Source organism: Myotis brandtii, unplaced genomic scaffold (assembly GCF_000412655.1).
Source record: "Myotis brandtii unplaced genomic scaffold, ASM41265v1 scaffold482, whole genome shotgun sequence".
Taxonomy (NCBI): domain Eukaryota; kingdom Metazoa; phylum Chordata; class Mammalia; order Chiroptera; family Vespertilionidae; genus Myotis; species Myotis brandtii.
The window spans coordinates 448,237-466,050 of record NW_005368420.1 but is presented as its reverse complement, the minus strand read 5'-3'; the positions used below and the strand labels follow the sequence as shown (position 1 = coordinate 466,050).

Below are 17,814 nucleotides of genomic sequence, written 5' to 3'. Positions count from 1 at the left end.
CCGCTGCTCCCGGCCGTCGGGGCGCCGCGGAGCATGTCGGAGAGCGACATGGAGAAAGCCATCAAGGTAAGGGGAGATGCCTCGTTCCTCCCCGCTCTGCCCTTGCGGCGTTCCTCTCGGCTCCGGCCTCAGGAAACGGAGGGAACTTGGGGTGAGAGTCCAGCCGCTCCCGGGTTTCGGTCTCCCCCGGGTCCCGCGGCCTGCGTGGTGCAGTCCTGGGGCGAAGGGCTTGTGTGGGGGGCAGGGGGCGGGACCTGTGCTCCCCTGGAACAGAAGATGAGTGGCGTGGCGATACTGGAGGGAATGGGGTGGAGGGGTCTCACTGCTCTACTCTCGATCTCTCCCCAAGTGCCGCCAGCAGCTGCTTCCGGATGATCCGCTTGCTGCCACAGCACTCGGAGACTTGGACTTTACCCATCCCTCCGATTTGTTTGAAACTAGCCTCTTGGAAATCTGCAGTTCAGAAGGAGGTGGTTCGCCTTCCTACAAACCCAGTCCTTTGGCGAATAGATTGTGCTCATTTTCCAGTGTGTTCCCCTCCACTTTTCCTCTCCCCTCCTCCTAGGGAGCACTGCGTTTATTTAGGAAGAGCTAGGGGTGTCCTGTGACTTACTGCTCTGTTAACAACAACCAAAAGCTACTACGTGTTCTAAAATGACCCGAATAAAATGACAGTTTTTCTAAAACCTGATTTACTTTTTTAAAAAAAAACTCTTTGAGGCATTAAGAGAAAATTATCTAGCTATGATTAGGAAATTAGAGTCTTGTATAAATTGAACATGAAGCTTAACGTCTAATAGGTGTTATTTACTATTTTACAATGTTAAGTCAACTCAACATGTTTAAGGATTTCATCTCCTTTTGAGGGACAGGAATCCATTGGCAATTAAGGGTTACTGTATTTTCCCTTTCAGGACACAATCACCATGACCAATAACTGATAAAGAACTTAAACTTCTAACACATTTTTGGATGGTAAAGCTTATAGAAATCATCAATCATTACCAAGAAACTTCACCTTTTAAAAGATACATCAAAAAATAATGTATACATTAAGGGAGATCAAATTTTTCATAATAGAAATAAAGGTTTTAAAAGATTGCTTTGACAGATCAGTATCTCCAGAGAGATAAACACATGTTTTAAGTGTTTTAGAAAAACTTGAACTCTGCTCATTAATAAAGTGAAAACCACAAGGACTCACCCTGTAAAGAGGATGGCACGTGTCCCTGAATTATGGGGCCAGTCGGGCATATCTGCAGGCTATAGTAATATGCTGCTAGCTGGAGAGAGAAGGCAGAGCACGACTGCTTTTCAAAGCTGTTAGCATCTAGCACCTAGGAAGGAACATGACGGGGTGAACTCAGCTGAAAAGGAATCAAGATCATAAACTATTACATATCTAGTATTACAGACTTTTGGTTCAAGGTTTCCATCATACCAGCTCAAGCGCAACTTAATACAACTACATTAAAATTCAGAAGACACTAAAGGCAGATCCTGTGCATGTGAAAGTAGATTTAAAATCAACATTTCAGCTAACACTAGAATTTACTCTCTATACTGTCATGTATATATAGAGATATATACACACACACAAAAATAATTATAATGATTGATTTTCAGTTAAAAAAGACTGCCTTGAAGTATCCATTTTTTCTTTTAGTTTAGATTTTATTGATACAGGGTCAAGAATTGTTGCCTAACGTTAATAGTATATGAATGGGTTGTGAAATTAGGCAACATGTGGCAGATTTTTAAAATCAACTTTGTCTCATTTGTCCCCAGTACTGTCTTAGGCACTACTGCTACAAAGCCAGCCTCCTGGGTGTCCCTGATCTCATGGAGCTTATATTCTAGATGGTGGAATTAGGTTATACACATTGTCAGGTTGTTTTAAATAAGAGGTATAAAAGTATGGGTGTACTGTTTTAGGAAGGGTGGTCAGAAAAGACTCTGAGGAGATGACATTTGCATAGAGTTCTGAAGGGAAGGAAGGAGCAAAACTTCACTGTATTTGGGAAGACTATTACAGGCAGCCCTAGTTGGTTTGGCTCAGTGGATAGTGTTGGCCTGCAGACTGAAGGGTTCTGGGTTCGATTCCGGTCAAGGGCACATGCCCTGGTTACTGGCTTGATCTCCAGTGGGGGGCGTGCAGGAGGCAGCCAATCAACGATTCTCATTGATGTTTCTATCTCCCTCTCCCTCTCTGAAATCAATAAAGAATATATTTAAAAAAAAAAGAATATTACAGGCAGTGGGAACAGTAGGTACAAGGCACAATGTAGGTGCAGGTTCATGTGTGATCCAGGAACAGCAAGGTGGCTGGAATTCAGTGGGTCTGTATAGATCAGTGATGGCGAACCTATGACACCTCTGACATGTGAACTCATTTTTTTGATTGATTTTTCTTTGTTAAATGGCATTTAAATATATAAAATAAATATCAAAAATATAAGTCTTCGTTTTACTATGGTTGCAAATATCAAAAAATTTCTATATGTGACACGGCACCAGAGTTAAGTTAGGGTTTTTCAAAATGCTGACACGCCGAGCTCAAAAGGTTCGCCATCACTGATATAGATTGTTATAGAGATGTAATGGGAAGCCAGAGTATGTAGGGCCTTAAAGACCATTGGAATAACTTTGGCTTTGACCCTAAAAAGAAGGGGGAGTCTGGGAGAGTTTTGAGCAGAAGAAGGACATAGTTCTAGTAGAGAGATATAAATGGGGAGGCAATGTTACCTAGTGGTTACAACAATTTCTCTAGGTAGGCTCATGGGTTGAAATCTCAGTCTTTGTCCTTAAGTAAGTCAACTTCACTTCTTTGTCCCTTAGTTCCTCATCCATAGAAAGGAGATAAAAACACTCTCCAGCTCGTAGGGTATTTTTGAGGATTTAATGAGCAAATAATATCTAAATGTGCTTATGACAATAGCTAACATTTAGTAAGAGCTTGGTGAATATTAGCTTATGACAATTTAAGAGAGGTTTAGAAAGAGATGCTGTTTTCTTCACGTGGTCATTATTGCCCAACGTAATTTTCTTGTTTTTTCTTTAGCCTTCACATACTTTTCTTTATATATATTACTGATTTCAGAGAGGAAGGGAGAGGGAGAGAGAGATAGAAACACCAATGATGAGAGAGAAACATTGATCGGCTGCCTCCTGCATGCCCCCAAATGGGGATCTAGCCAGCAACCCGGGCATGTGCCCTGACCAGGAATCAAACCTTGGCCTCCTGGTTCAAAGGTCAATACTCAACCACAGCCACGCCGGCTGGGCTAGCCTTCACATTCTTGACAGGTCATTGGTGAATCTTCCTACTAATTTGGGTGTGCCTAACCAATACAAATTAGTGAAGCTAAAAATAACTGACAACCAGTACTGACTAGGATGTACTCGCCCAGAAGCAAGCTGGCATCACATCCAATTAAACGTTTGGTGTGTGGCACTGTGTGTATTCATGGTTTTGCCTTTTGAGGCTGCCCCTCAAGTGGTGAGAACTGAGGTCAGCTGGGAAAGCCGTTTTCCTGGGCTCTAACTGTAGCACTTAAATTTAGGCTCCTGACTACCGAACAGGCTGATTGGCTTTTTGGCAGGGATTCCCTTGAATCTATTAATCGGTTTGGGGACAGTTGCTCAAATTGTCCTCTAATCCATGATTAAAAATTTATTGAAACTTATGATCTGGCATATGTTTTATCCTGGAGACTGTTCCATGTGCACTTGGGAAGAATGTGCATTCCCCTGTTGGATGGAGTGCTGTGCAGACGTCAGTTAGGTCAGGTTGGTTGATAGTGTTGTCTTCTCTATCCTTGCTGATTTTCAGTCTAGCTTTTCTATCTATTAGTAAGAGTGGGGAGTATTGACATCTCCAAGTATTATTTTTGAATTTTCTATTTTTCCCTTAAATTCTGTCAATTTTTGCTTCATTTGTTTTTGGATTCTTGTTAGGTGCATGTATATATGTTTGTAATTGACTTTTCTTCCTGTTGACTTGACCTTTTCATCATTATCAAAAGTGCCTCCCTTTCTCTGTTAACATCTTTTGTTTTAAAGTTTATTTTGTCTGTGGTCAGTATAGCTACTCCAGCTCTCTTATGGTTACTTGTGATATATCTTTTTCCATCCTTTTACTTTTTTTTCTTTTTTTTTAAAATTGTAGTAAAATACATACAACAAAATTTACCATCTTAACCATTTTTACCTGTACAGTTTGGTGGTATCAAATACATTCATAATGTGGTGTAACCATCACCACCATCAATATTCAGACTCTTTAGCTTGTAAAACTGAAGTTCTATATTCATTAAGCACCAACTCCCCCATTGTCTCTTTCCCGCCAGCCCCTGGCTAACACTTTTAGTAATTCATTCCAGGATTGTTGAGCATTGCTATGAAGGCTATTCTAAGCTTGTTTTATACACTTGCATATTCACTAGGCAGAAGCTCTGTTTTCATCTCTGAACTTAGCCCGGTGTCTGGCACATACTAACTGCCCAGTGAGTGTGTTTCATGGACACATAACCTGTTCTCAGACACTGGGAATCAAGATTCTAGTGATAAATACGGTCTATCAGATTTTCATTGCAACAAGACAATTTTAAAGTCTCATGAGTTTTGGCCTAATTTCTCAAGGTCTGTAGTTAGTTTCCTATTCTATATGTGGAACCCTACATGTGAAAAAGTGAGTTTTATTGCTTTCTTGCCTATAGGCAACAGAAGCTCAACATAATAGTGACTAAACAAGAATTCCATGAAAACTTGCATTAAACTGTAGAGAATCTATCTGGAACTATTGAAAACTGTTGAAAAATATAAAAAATATAGTTATATAATGAATATGACAGAATATCTTTGTACTCAAAATGGTGCTATTGAAAATTATATAAATTAACTATGATGTTTATTGCTATTTTATTTGAAAATTTAAGTCGATTTATTCAGTTATTCTAAAAATTTGATCAGTTTGTTCTAGGATATAGGCCTCTATATCATAGGAGCATAGATAAGACTAGTTTTTCTGGAATCTCAGAAAATACTTGACCATTTAAGCAAATCAGTATTTAGTAGTGCAGCATTTTGAAAGAATCTTTCCCCTACACTCCAAAGACAAAACAAGACATTCAGTGGTTCTACTCCAGTGGACCTTGTAGATGAGCTGACAAATTTTTTGTCCTAAAGTTTTTGCTTTTGCTCTTGTTGGAAAATATGCCTAATCTAGTCATTGAGACAACATGTCTAATTATAAAGCCCTACAGAATACAAAGCTTTGTTTATCAGATTCTCTCAGAAGATGAGATATTGAGTGATAAAGATCTTCTGTTGTCCCACCTTTGTTTAATTGTTCAGCTTTTTAATTGGAGAATTGTTCTCTGCCCCCTCTTTTTTATTTTAATAGGAAACCTCCATTTTAGAGGAATATAATATCAACTGGACTCAGAAACTGGGAGCTGGAATTAGTGGTCCAGTTAGGTAAGAGACCCATGTGCAAACTATGACAAAATTGCTCTGAAAAGGGCCATTTGAAATGCACCTTAAATTAGAAGCATCAATGGTGCCAGATTTGTGAAACAGCCTTAATTTAACAAGTAGAGGTGTTTAAACAAGTTAGGCTATTTCTCATCTATTTAGAAATATACTTAAGTGACCAAGTCACATGTTCTGTAACATGGAATCATTGAAGATGTTGATCCTGTGGAGCCACTGAGAGTCACCTGTAGCCAGCAGAGGCCTCACGTTGGCATCACCTGGCTTAGGAGCTGAGGCCTAGGAAGAGTGGATGAGATCCTGCTCTGCCTTTCCACCTGCTAGGCTTGGGGGCAAGTTTGTTCTGATGCACCTGGATATAGTCTTGATTAGAAGTACAATTCTCAAAGAACAAACCTGTTAAGTTAGTTTTCACTGTAACATAGATGATTTCTGATTGAATTTTTTCTTCAAATCTAGAGTCTGTGTGAAGAATTCTACCCAAGAACGGTTTGCACTGAAAATTCTTTTTGATCGTCCAAAAGCTAGAAATGAGGTATGATCCTTTATTGCCTTGTCTTGCCTAAATATTGAAGTGCCTAATAATTCATTTTATAAGCAGGGCAGCTTCATGCATAGATGCACGAAGAATCTTTAAAAAAATTTAAGTTCATACTTACCCCTTTTTTGCTATTCATCCTCTATAATAATAAAAGCGTAATATGCTAATTAGACCAGACGACCTTCTGGACAACTTTCTGGATGAAGCTGGGGCTGCAAGGGAAGCCCAGGTCCCAGGTGCCTGCTGGCAGCCGGAGGGAAGTCCGGGTCCTGGGTGCCAGGGGGAAGCTGGTGCCGGCAGCCAGGGGAAGGAAGGCCTACTCTTGCATGAATTTCGTGCATCGGGCCTCTAGTGTTATTATAAAAGCAGTCCTACATCTATCAGTACCAAAGGCTGTTAGTAGAGTATTGTTTCAATTAATGTGATTCTTATACATAGTTGAGTATTCAGGTTTACTTCCTCTTTTGCTTACTGGAAGGGTCTGGTGAAAAGTGTCTTGAAAGTGTGCTGCAGGAGGACTCTGAGGATGTGTTTCTAGTTTTTAAAAATAGACATTTGTTTTGAATGATCTGGACTGGTGATGACATGTTAGTAAGAGTGCAGTGAAGGACTTACTCTTTTGCTTACAGATGTATGAATAATATCTGAAAGAAAATAAATTGTTTGCTAATTCATTTGCTAATGGATAGGACAGGAGCAAGTAATCTGTTGTTGAGGTTTCATTCATAGAAAGAGCATTAAGGAGATAATCTGTGTGTGACCCCCCTCTTTTTTTTTTTTTTACATTATTCTAGGTGATAAGGTTTTTTACTGTAATAGGCTTAGCCTCTTGTGCCTAATGTTGTCAGTTTTTTGTGGGGGTGTGGGGAGAGAAAATGTTGGCCTCCCCTATGTACAGAAACATTTCCTCTCTTCTCTTTAAGGTACGCCTGCACATGATGTGTGCCACACACCCAAATATAGTTCAAATTATTGAAGTGTTTGCTAACAGTGTACAGTTTCCTCATGAGTCCAGCCCCAGGTAAGACTACACAGGGTCATCATACTATGCCTACCTCTCCATATGTAGGCCAAGGTGTAGTGGGTTTTCCTCTTTTGTGCCCTCTCTCTCTCTTCCCCTTTCACTCCTTCCCTTCCTCCCCGTCTGCCTCCCTCCCTCCCTCTTTCTCATTCTTCCCTACATTTTGTTTTGGAAAATTTCAAATGTTTGTGAAAGCAGACAGAATTATGTAATGAATCCCCAGGTACCCATCACCCAGCTTCAGCAGTGATGAGCTCATTGCCAGTCTTGTTTCATCTATACCTTACTACTCTCCTGGCCTCTCTGATTATTGTGATTACTTTCTCTTTTTTAAAAAAAGCAAGTAATGTGGAATTAAAACAGATTCTATTTCAAATTAGCAAAAGGAAACCAAATATTATTCTAGGCAATGTTTTAGAGGTTGATATGGCAAAAAGCCCTTATTGCTTAGTCTGACATTCCTTTTAAAGGGAGAAACCAACATCATTCTTTTAGCTGCCAAATGTTTGGCAAGCCCATTGAACGGTGTTCTAAGTCTCTTCCAGGAAATTAAAAATTAAAATAAGGTTTGTTTTCTGTTGGAGGGAATGAGCTATAATTCTGCCATCATAGCAATGGGATAGGCACCAAGGAGAGGCATCCATAAAGTACTTTGAGCTTATAAAGGAGAGCTGCAAGCTGTAGGCTGGGGAGGTGAGTTGTCACAGAGCTGTTACATGGGAACTAGGACTTGAAGGGGATAGGAAGAAGTTTTCCAGGTGGAGAAAGAAGATGGATTTGTAAAAACAAATGGGAAATGAATGATTATTTCTTACAACTGTGCTCTGTTGGTGAAAGCATTTGGATGGAAGCTGGAAGCATTTATATCAAAGGATGGTAACCAAAATTCAAAAAAATTTTTTTATAACATGAGAACTTTTGCTTTTATTTAGTAATTGTGTAACCCTTTCCAGCTATCTTGCTGGATATCCTCTGGGTCACATGAAAAAAACTAGTGGAGTGTGTGTGCGGGGGGGAGTAGATACACACACACACACACACACACACACACAGAATGAAAAACCAAGACAGCTCAATACCCAGCCAAATGACTTGAAATTCATGTCCTACACAACGTCATATTCTGTTTTCAACATATTTTCATTCTAGCTGCCCTAAAATGTATATACAAAATATGTCACTTAAGTGTAATGTTCTCAAAAGGATCATTATTTTCAAAACTAAATCTCTCACTCCCACTTTAGCTTCTTAGAAAGTGTTAGGTCAGGGATATTCCTTATGCACAGTGTCCATTTGGTAGTGGACACTCAAAGGGGCTTGGTAGGACTAGACTTAGGAAGTAAATGACACACTTTGTAGATGAGGTATCTCTTTAGATTAGCTACTTGATGTTTCAATTCTTTTTTTTTTTTTAACTTAACAAAATCAAATGCTTTCAAACAGGGCTCGACTCTTAATTGTAATGGAGATGATGGAAGGGGGAGAGCTATTTCACAGAATCAGCCAGCACCGGCACTTTACAGAGAAGCAAGCCAGCCAAGTAACAAAGCAGGCAAGTTAACCCCGGGTACAAATCAAACTGCCAACAATGTTGGTTAACAAGCACAATTTCATTGGGGGGGGAATAAAAGAAAGCTTGCAGAAAAGCTCTATTTGCTCTCTCATTGCCTGCTTTGTTATGTGATCAGAAAAGATGCTTTGACAGGAGAAATGTGACACCTTCTATGCTTTGGGGGGGGACTGTATTCTTAAGTGGTTGTCAATTGTTTGTCTATTATAAGATGTAAATAAACTCTGGAAGGAAGGTAATCTTAACTCTTGTAGATTGTAGATATCTTTAGACATGGCTTTCAAGCACTGTTATTGAACTTTGAGATAAAATGTTGCTGATACCACTTAAAAGATTGTATAGTGTAAAAATATGTTCTGACAATTGTATATAAGATAATTTTTGCTTATGAGTCACCTTTTTCTCTTCAGATTTTAGTAGTATTATAAGGTCTTTGTAATTCTGGGTTATTCCTGGTTACAGTCTTTCTATTTTGATGCCACTTTTAAAAATTAATCCTCACCAGAGGATATTTTTTCCATTGATTTTTAGAGAGAGTAGAAGGGAGGGGGAGAGACAGAGAAACATTGATGTGAGAGAGACATCGATTGGTTGCCTCCTGCACTGACCCCGACAGAGGGCTGGGGTCGGGGATCGAACCTGCAACTAAGGTACGTACCCTTGCCTGGAATTATTGAACCCATTACTCTTCAGTCCATGGGCCGACGCTCTAACTACTGAGCTAAACAAGCTAGGGCTTACTTGATAGCACATTTCATTGCTAGAGAAATGATTTATGTCACAGACAATACTAGGAAACCAACTGGAAATAACATCTTGAGGAGATCAAAAGCTAAACCCTCAAAGCTAATCTTCATGTCAAGCAAGCAAGGCAAAGAAAAGCAGAAAGCCTAGCACAATTGGTTCTTAATTTAAAAATCCTTCAAAATTTTCCATGAGCATTTTTTGATGCCTCCTTTCTGGTGCGGTGGAGCTGATACTTGGAATGCTAAGACATTTCCATACTGAGAGTTGAAGAAAAGGCAGAATTTGCTCTTGCTATTTAATTTTAAAAGTTATACCTTGTATTTTTCAAATACTAGGACTAAAGGGTGAGCTCTGATAATCTTCTGTAAAACAAAACCCCTTCACATCTACCTAAACAGGCCACATTTCACCAAGTGGGATGAGCACATTGGAATATCAGGTGGAAAAATCCAGTTAGCTGCTTTCCATTGTTCTTGAGGGCAGAGCTTGAAAGTTGAGCTCCCTGGAGAGTGCAGCTCCCTTCTGAGCCACATGTCAATGCGGCTGCCCTGCTGGGGGAGACCAGGCCTGCTGTCTGCGCAGTGTTCACTCTGCAGTGCTTGTCACATGGCAGATGAATGCAAGTGGAAACATTTCATTTCTCTCACTGTGTACAGGATTTAACCATCAGTTCATTCTGATAAAGAGTCATTTTACTGTTGTATTTTTTCTTTTTGCTTAACAAAATACACGTTGCAGGTAAACTAAGTTCTATTTCTTGGTACCAAAAGTTTTACTTAATTTCTGCTTTAAAATTGAAGACCAGCCATAGTCTTAATGGACTTAATTAAGGATCATTTTTTAATATCCCGAGTTCTCTAAACTAGGGGCAGTAAAGAGTTAATTTTTCTAAGGTGTGGTTGCTCATTATGTCCTTTTCCAGATAGCTCTGGCTCTACAGCACTGTCACTTGTTAAACATCGCGCACAGAGACCTCAAGCCTGAGAATCTGCTCTTCAAGGATAACTCTTTGGTGAGATGCCTTGCTTTTCTGCATTTTAGTGCTGCCATTCACAACATAGTTCCGAAGTGGGCGTGGAGGTGTGTGTGTATGTGTTTGGAGTGCTCTGAACCCAAGTGAAAAGGCTTTAGGCAGCTTATTTTTTCCCACTTATTTCCTTGCTGGAAGCCCAGAGAAATACCCCTCTCATGGATAATTTTGGATGATCCTTATATGTATTTGTAGGACTTAAGATTTTGGATATTATTTGGGGGGACTTCAGGATGGGGCCAGAATCTATGTGCTGTTTTATATTACCTTAAAACTTAACAGTTGTATTTGCTGTTAACCCTGATAAGGTGTATTTTTCTCTCCAACCCCTACCCTCTGACACCTACACCATGTCCCATCAAATAAGTTACTCTGGCTATCATAAAATGGATGTTGGTGAGAAGTTATGGGCCAATCTATAGAGCCAGGGAGCTTTTGAGTAAGATTTTGATTTTAGTGCTGACTTTATAAGTTATAAAACAAGGCTAACTGTGAGTCGGTAGAAATTGCTTACTTCTTTGTTACTAAGAACAATTCCTCAATATGAATCATTGTCTCCAGACCTGAGGATATACTACTCATATACTCAGGTCTCAATCAGAAACTTGTGAGTGCTCAAGGTAACATGCCGTGCACCTGGATTTCCCTCTAATGTTTACTGAGAACTCTGGAGCAATAACTTCCATTTATTTTATTTCAGGATGCCCCAGTGAAGTTGTGTGATTTTGGATTTGCCAAAATTGACCAAGGTGACTTGATGACACCCCAGTTCACCCCTTATTATGTAGCACCTCAGGTAAGCATGTTCTGTTTCTGCCACTGGCTGTGCCACCAAGCTGCGTGTGCACTCACATTCCTCCTCTACAGGACTAGTAGGTGTGCATTACAAATGGGAGGGGGAGTGCTCAGTTTCAGAAACCTAAAAGCTGCTTAATTTGATTTAGGCATTTTATTCTTTTGGAATCTACTTTATTGAGGTATGATTTATACATAGTACTTCTACTTGAAGTGTTGTTTGATGAGTTTTGACAAATGGATACTCCTGCAAGATGATCATCACAATCAAGTTATAAAACGTTTCCATCACTTCAAAAGCTGTCCCGTGTGCCTTTCCAGTCAGATTGCTCCCAACTTAATTCCTAGCCCCAGGCAACCACTGACATGCTTTCTGTTATTATTGGTTAGTTTTGTCTGTTGTAGAATTTCATAAAAATAGAATTTATGTATCTTTTGTGTTTTACTTTTATTCAGCATATTTTTTAAATTCATCCATGTTGCATGTATCAGCATGCTTTTACACAGGCATGAGGGATGTCCCCAGGAAAAAGTCATCTCAGATGCCTCGATGGGCAGGAAGAATAGATAAATCTCCTCCAGGGACCTGATCTTAATGTTCTTGACCTGGGCAAGCACTGATAGATTGCTGGTGATAAGAGGGTGTGGGGCGGGGGGGCGGGGTGTTGAAAGTATTGTGTTTATGTGGAGTTTTTTTGATTGCTGACTGCCAGTGTGGACCCTTTTTAGCCTTCCAGGAGTCTCTCAAGTTGTGTGTCATTGTGTGATTTTCAGTAAACTGTTCCCTTTGGTCTGACTCTGACAGGTACTAGAGGCACAGAGAAGGCATCAAAAGGAGAAATTTGGCATCATACCTACCTCACCAACACCCTACACTTACAACAAGGTAGAGGAAGAGATATTTATCTTCACCCCTCTGGGTAGCCTCTTTTCAGTGAGCTATTTGTGGCCCTCTGGGAATGTGGCTCATTCCATTCTTATCCCTTAATCTTCCTGTGCAAAAGGCTGGAAGCAGCCACACAAGCAGAAGAGTACTTGGAATTCAAGTTTTTGTATGATGAAATATAAAGTAAGGTTCTTATCGATTTAGGTTTTGCAGCAGGAGCCAAGGGCTATGGTCATCTGGAGGTTGTTTATTTGGCTAGTTGTATAATCCAGTGACCATATTTAAAAGATAGGGTTGTCTTTAAATTTACTTGCTAAAATCTCAGCATGAATGCAATGAATTTCCTGCATGATGTAATTTCCCAATATTTTTTTCTTCTCTTCCTTTTCCATTTTGTGAATCTAATGGTGCTCATGAATTAGTATGGCATTCATCAAAATTACACTGCAGATGAGTAACATGTTGAAAAAAACAGTTCATATTACTTAAAAAAAAATTTGTATTGATTTTTTACAGCGAGGAAGGGAGAGTAATAGAGAATTAGAAACATCGATCAGCTGCCTCCTGCACACCCCCTACTGGGGATGTGCCTGCAACCAAGGTACATGCCCTTGACCGGAATCGAACCTGGGACCCTTTAGTTCTCACGCCGACGCTCTATCCACTGAGCCAAACCGGTTAGGGCTCATATTACTTTTGAATGTGTATATATGTTGGTCTAAGTAAAAACTTTATATTGGGCAACTAAATGAACACTGAATGCTACATTGACAAGTCATTTTTAATAAAAATATGTAATAAGATATAATTAAATTTTTGAAAACTAAATATATCAACCTTAATTAAAGAAAGAGAGAGAAGCAGCTTGGCCCATGTGGCTCAGTTGGTTGGAGCATCATCCCATGCACTGAAGGGTTGCAGGTTCAAACCCTGGTAGGGACACATGTGGGAGGCAGAGCTGATGGATGTTTCTGTCTCCCTCTCCCTTCCTCTCTCTGTAAAGTCAATAAAAACATGTCCTTGGGTGAGGAGTAAAAAAAAAGGGGCGGGGGAGGAGCGGGCACAATGAGTCCTTTATGGCCAAAGAAATGCTTTTATTTATTTTATTTTATTTTTAAAAAATTTTAGGGAGGGAGAGAAAGGGTGAGAGAGAGAAGGGAAAAAAGAAAAAAGAAAAGGAAAGGAAAGAAAGAAAGATGGATATGAGATACATTGATCAGTTGCTTCCTGTATATGGCCTGACTGGGAATCGAACTTGCAACCTAGATATGTGCCCTGATCGGGAATCGAACCAGTGACCTTCCAGTGCACAGGACCAACTGAACCATACCGGCCAGGGCCAAAGGAATGAATGCTTTTATTTTTTTATGTATTTATTTATTTTATAAAATATGCTTTTTATTGATTTCAGAGATAGGAAGGGAGAGAGAGAGAGAGAGAGAGATAGAATCATCAATGATGAGAGATGCTGATGTGTGTCTATGTAGTGTAGGTGGCACATAAAAAATATGGAGTGAAGCTCTAGCCGGTTTGGCTCAATGGATAGAGCGTCGGCCTGAGGACTGAAGGGTCCCAGGTTTGATTCCGGTCAAGGGCACATGCCCAGGTTGTGAGCTGGATTCTCAGTGTGGGGCATGCAGGAGGTAGCCGATTAGTGATTCTCTCCCATCATTGCTATTTCTATCTCTTCCTCTCCCTTCCTCTCTGAAATCAATTAAAAAATATTTTTTAAAAAATGGAGTGAAAAGTTAGACTTCCTGAAACTTTTCCAGTCTCTGTTAAGTGATTCTTGGATAGCTCAGCCTGTGTATGTCGGCCAGCCATGGAGGCTTTATTTTGGAGCTGTGCCTCTGCTAAGAGTGACCATTTTCTCTTTGCTTTCAGAGCTGTGATTTATGGTCCTTAGGAGTGATTATCTACGTGATGTTGTGTGGATACCCTCCTTTTTACTCCAAACATCACAGTCGGACTATCCCAAAGGACATGCGGAGAAAGATCATGACAGGCAGTTTTGAGTTCCCAGAGGAAGAGTGGAGCCAGATCTCAGAGATGGCCAAAGATGTTGTGAGGAAGTGAGTTCCTGGGCCACTGGGTGGGGAGACCAAGGAAGCCCTAAGGTGCTGGAACACAGGGAATGTTGGGTAGAGAAAAGTCATTTGTTTCTTAGTCATGTTCATTCCTATTTAGCATCACAGAAATCTTACCCCTGGAGCCTGAGATGAGGGTTCTCTGTGTCCATACCTCCGTGGAAATGGAGCTTTGCTCCCTCCTGTTGCATTCCTAGAATTTATCCCTGGGTTGTGAACCCAGGTCCTTCAGTAACCAGTGTCTCTGTGAGCATTAATTCAGGGCCTTAGTGATAATCTCTACTCCCTGACCCCTGTGTGCCCTCTTGTCTGTAAGCCAATCATTTGGGATGGATGTTAGGAATGAACTGGGGTATTAAGATGATAACAATGCTTTTGGCTTTTCATTTCTTGGCTGCTGTGGGAGTATGTGATTAATGGTGTGGGGCCTGGGCCCCACCCTCCAGCCTTCTCACTGCTAGTTGATTGCTCTGACATATATGAAGATGGGAAGAGTTAGAAGAATTAGGGCTAATAAGTAGATGAGGGACAGTTGACATTCAGAGCCCTTTGGTAGCTGGAGGGCTAGGTAAGAAGTCAGACCTAAAGTTGAGGTATATATGGGAGGCTCAGCTGCCTGGGTCTTGGGCACTGTTCTAGTATTCCTATTGCTTGGTTTCACTCAGCAATTTTTCCTTTTTTGGTTTCAGTTTCTTCATCTGTAATGTGATAAAGATAAGCATTAAAGGGGCAGTATCTGGGAACTGTCTCCTGACAGTACAGTCCTTTCTCTATGGAAATTACTTCCTTTCATAAGTGAGCTTGTTCTGATGATTAGGGGTCTGTGTATCTAAAGAGGGGCTAGTTTCTAAAACATATAAGCAAAAGTTTTTTAGGAGGGTGGAGGCAGTATTTAAATCACCACCTGTCTTCCCATGCTGTCTTTTCGGCTACTTAACCAAAATATCAATATCCTTTAAGTGGTTCTTTGTCAGTTCTATAGAATATCACTAGAGCAACATGAATCCTTTCTTTAGAATCTGAAGCTGTTTGTTCAGAATGATCCAGAATAAAAGAGCAAATAGGCATGTTGTCCTGACTCTGACATTTGGAACGGGAGGATATGTAGTTGGAAGGAGGTGCTGTAAATAGCCCAAGGAGCATGCTGGGGTGAGCTAGGAATTGCATCAGCATGAATACATACTAGTAAGATGTAAAGAACTCTGATCAGAGCAATACACTAGGCTTAGAAGGAAATGCCATCCCCTTCTCAGAGTTTCTAGGTATTTAGCTTTAGAATGTTTCTGGATAAAAGGTTCATGTCCTGCCATATGGTAACATCGAGATTTTACCACAAGTAGCAACCTGGGTTTTCAGAACCTCCTGACCCTTCAACTAATTTTATAGCCACTATTAGCCAAAAGAGCACTCTCAGTCCATTTTGGGAATTAGAGCTCACTACCCTAAAAACATCAATATGGAGATTCAGGGTCTCAGGAACTGTGAGCAATATGTAGGATTATTTTATTAATCCTACATATGGGATTAATTACTGGGCTGAAGTATATCTGGGTTAAGTTTTTTCCTACCACTTTTACCTCACTTTGTTTGTACAGATGGAAAGGACCGCCTAGGGACACAGAGCCCTCACAGCTAGTGGTTAGGGACTAGAACCCCACCCCTGCTCTGCAGGTGGAAAGCCTAGGCTTGTAGGAGTTGGAAGAAAGTCGGAAACTAGAGCTGGTTAGTGTGAGACCCCAGAACTTCCTGGTTGTCTGGAAGCAACTGTACATGGCAGCCCTGTTGGCCTTTACTCCACAGGCTCTTGAAGGTCAAACCAGAGGAAAGACTCACCATTGAGGGAGTGTTGGACCACCCCTGGCTAAACTCGACTGAGGCCCTGGATAATGTTCTACCCTCTGCTCAAGTGATGATGGATAAGGTGTGTGTGTGTTTTTTTTAATTCTTTATTGTTTAAAGTATTACATAAGTCTCCTTTTTTCCCCATTGACCTCTCCCCAGCCGCCCCCACCCTCCATGCATAAGGGTTTGAATGATACTTATTTTGTTGGCAGATTAGGTTGAGTTGAAAAGGAATGCTGGGAACTCAACTTAGTGAGGGGTTAACGGCAAAACAATGTAGAGCATGCAGTCTTTTCCAGAGAAGTATCTCTGGTTTCCTGAAAATGAGGGCTGGAAATAAAGAGCTTCCCATAAAAAACCCAGATCAAGGCCTGGTAACCATACACTAAGGGAGCACAACACTCAAAGGAATATCCTCCCTATGATCGTCAGTGGGAAAAACAACCTAACTTCATTAATGGAAAGTCAGTGAGATGCATATGACAGGGCCAGGCTTTGAAAGTAGACAGGTCTTACATTTAAAAAATATATATATTTTTATTGATAGCAGAGAGGAAGGAAGAGGGAGGGAGGGAGAAACACCAATGATGAGAAAGAATCATCCATCAGTTGCCTCCTGTGTGCCCCCTACTGGGGATCAAACCTGCAACCTGGGCATGTGCCCTGACCTGGAATTGAATACTGACTTCCTGGTTCATAGATTGATGCTCAATCACTGAGCTACAACGGCCAGGCTAGTCTTATCTTACTAGGATGTAGCTGAGAGTCCATTGTAGAAATTTGAGAAGATGTTTGCATAGGGAAGGTGTTTAGGAATGGTTAACCAGATTTGCAGACTTGCCAACTTAGGACTTTTGTGGTAATTTAGAATCTGAGGGGCGGCTCTGAGAGCAGAGAAGTAGAGATGAATGAATTGGCTCAATACTTTTGAAGACAATTTTCTACAATTTTTGGTGACTGACTAGATATAAGGGAACATTTGGGTAGCACATCAGGTAGTACCATCAACAAATAGAGGAAAACCAAGAATGAGGCTAGTTTGAGTGAAGGGAAATCTTTTAGGTTTTAGATATTGTTTCAAGTGGTAGATGGACACTCAAATGAGATTTGTGGTCTGGAAACAGAGTGTGGCTGAGAGGCAAAGGCAGTGGCAAACAGGCCAACCTGGCCAGGGAGAATGCTACCTTCTTAAAAGGGATGAGGTTAAAGTGTGACAAAGAGGAGAACCAAGATGGCGGCGTAGGGAGTGGACCTGTGCGTGCTGCTCTCACAGCATCATTGAAACTACCAACTATGAAGCAAACAACCACCACTCAGAACCATGGGGAAGTTGGCCCAGTGGGAGATCTACAACTGGAAGAAAAGAAAGAAGTGCAGTGAGACTGAGTGGGAGCTACGGAGGCGCCAAAAACAGAGGTACGCAGTCACAGGCCAGGCGGGCTGCAACTGGATTCGAATTTTTTTTTCAATCGGAAGCGGTTACGAACCCTCGAATCCTCTGGGCTTGCTCGGGGCGGGTCTCTGAGGCCCCAGATCCCACGGGGAGAGGTGGCCACGGCCTTGCAGCGGTTGGAAAGCGAGGGAAGCTCTGACGCACCGATGCTCGCCGGCACTGAGGGACTAGAAGTCCTGGTGTCCCGGGGAGGCGAGGGGCAGGGAGACGCCGCCATTGCTATTTCCTCCTCGCTGGCTACTCCCTGAGACCCCGCCCTACTCAATTTACATCCCCATCCAAGCTGTGCCGGTGGCACAAGAAGAAATGCCTGTGCTTTTACAAACTCTCAGATCCACTGAGCTGGTTC

General features: G+C 41.1%; 1 protein-coding gene across 3 annotated transcripts in view; it reads left to right on the top strand.

Moving 5' to 3' along the window:
• The first annotated feature begins 6 nt into the window (after window positions 1–6).
• MAPKAPK5 (mitogen-activated protein kinase-activated protein kinase 5) overlaps window positions 7–17,814 on the top strand; it is a 25,930-nt gene continuing 8,122 nt past the window's right edge. For 2 of the 3 annotated variants that reach the window (XM_005876224.2, XM_005876225.2), the window contains exons 1-10: window positions 7–66; window positions 5,405–5,478; window positions 5,953–6,028; window positions 6,958–7,055; window positions 8,499–8,607; window positions 10,295–10,384; window positions 11,103–11,198; window positions 12,003–12,083; window positions 13,968–14,155; window positions 15,971–16,091. In XM_005876224.2, the coding sequence (XP_005876286.1) occupies window positions 34–66; window positions 5,405–5,478; window positions 5,953–6,028; window positions 6,958–7,055; window positions 8,499–8,607; window positions 10,295–10,384; window positions 11,103–11,198; window positions 12,003–12,083; window positions 13,968–14,155; window positions 15,971–16,091 (966 nt within the window). In that variant the 5' untranslated portion in view covers window positions 7–33. Of the gene's footprint in view, window positions 67–349; window positions 471–5,404; window positions 5,479–5,952; window positions 6,029–6,957; window positions 7,056–8,498; window positions 8,608–10,294; window positions 10,385–11,102; window positions 11,199–12,002; window positions 12,084–13,967; window positions 14,156–15,970; window positions 16,092–17,814 lie in introns of all 3 variants that reach the window. The other variant, XM_014547710.1, reaches the window with a different exon arrangement.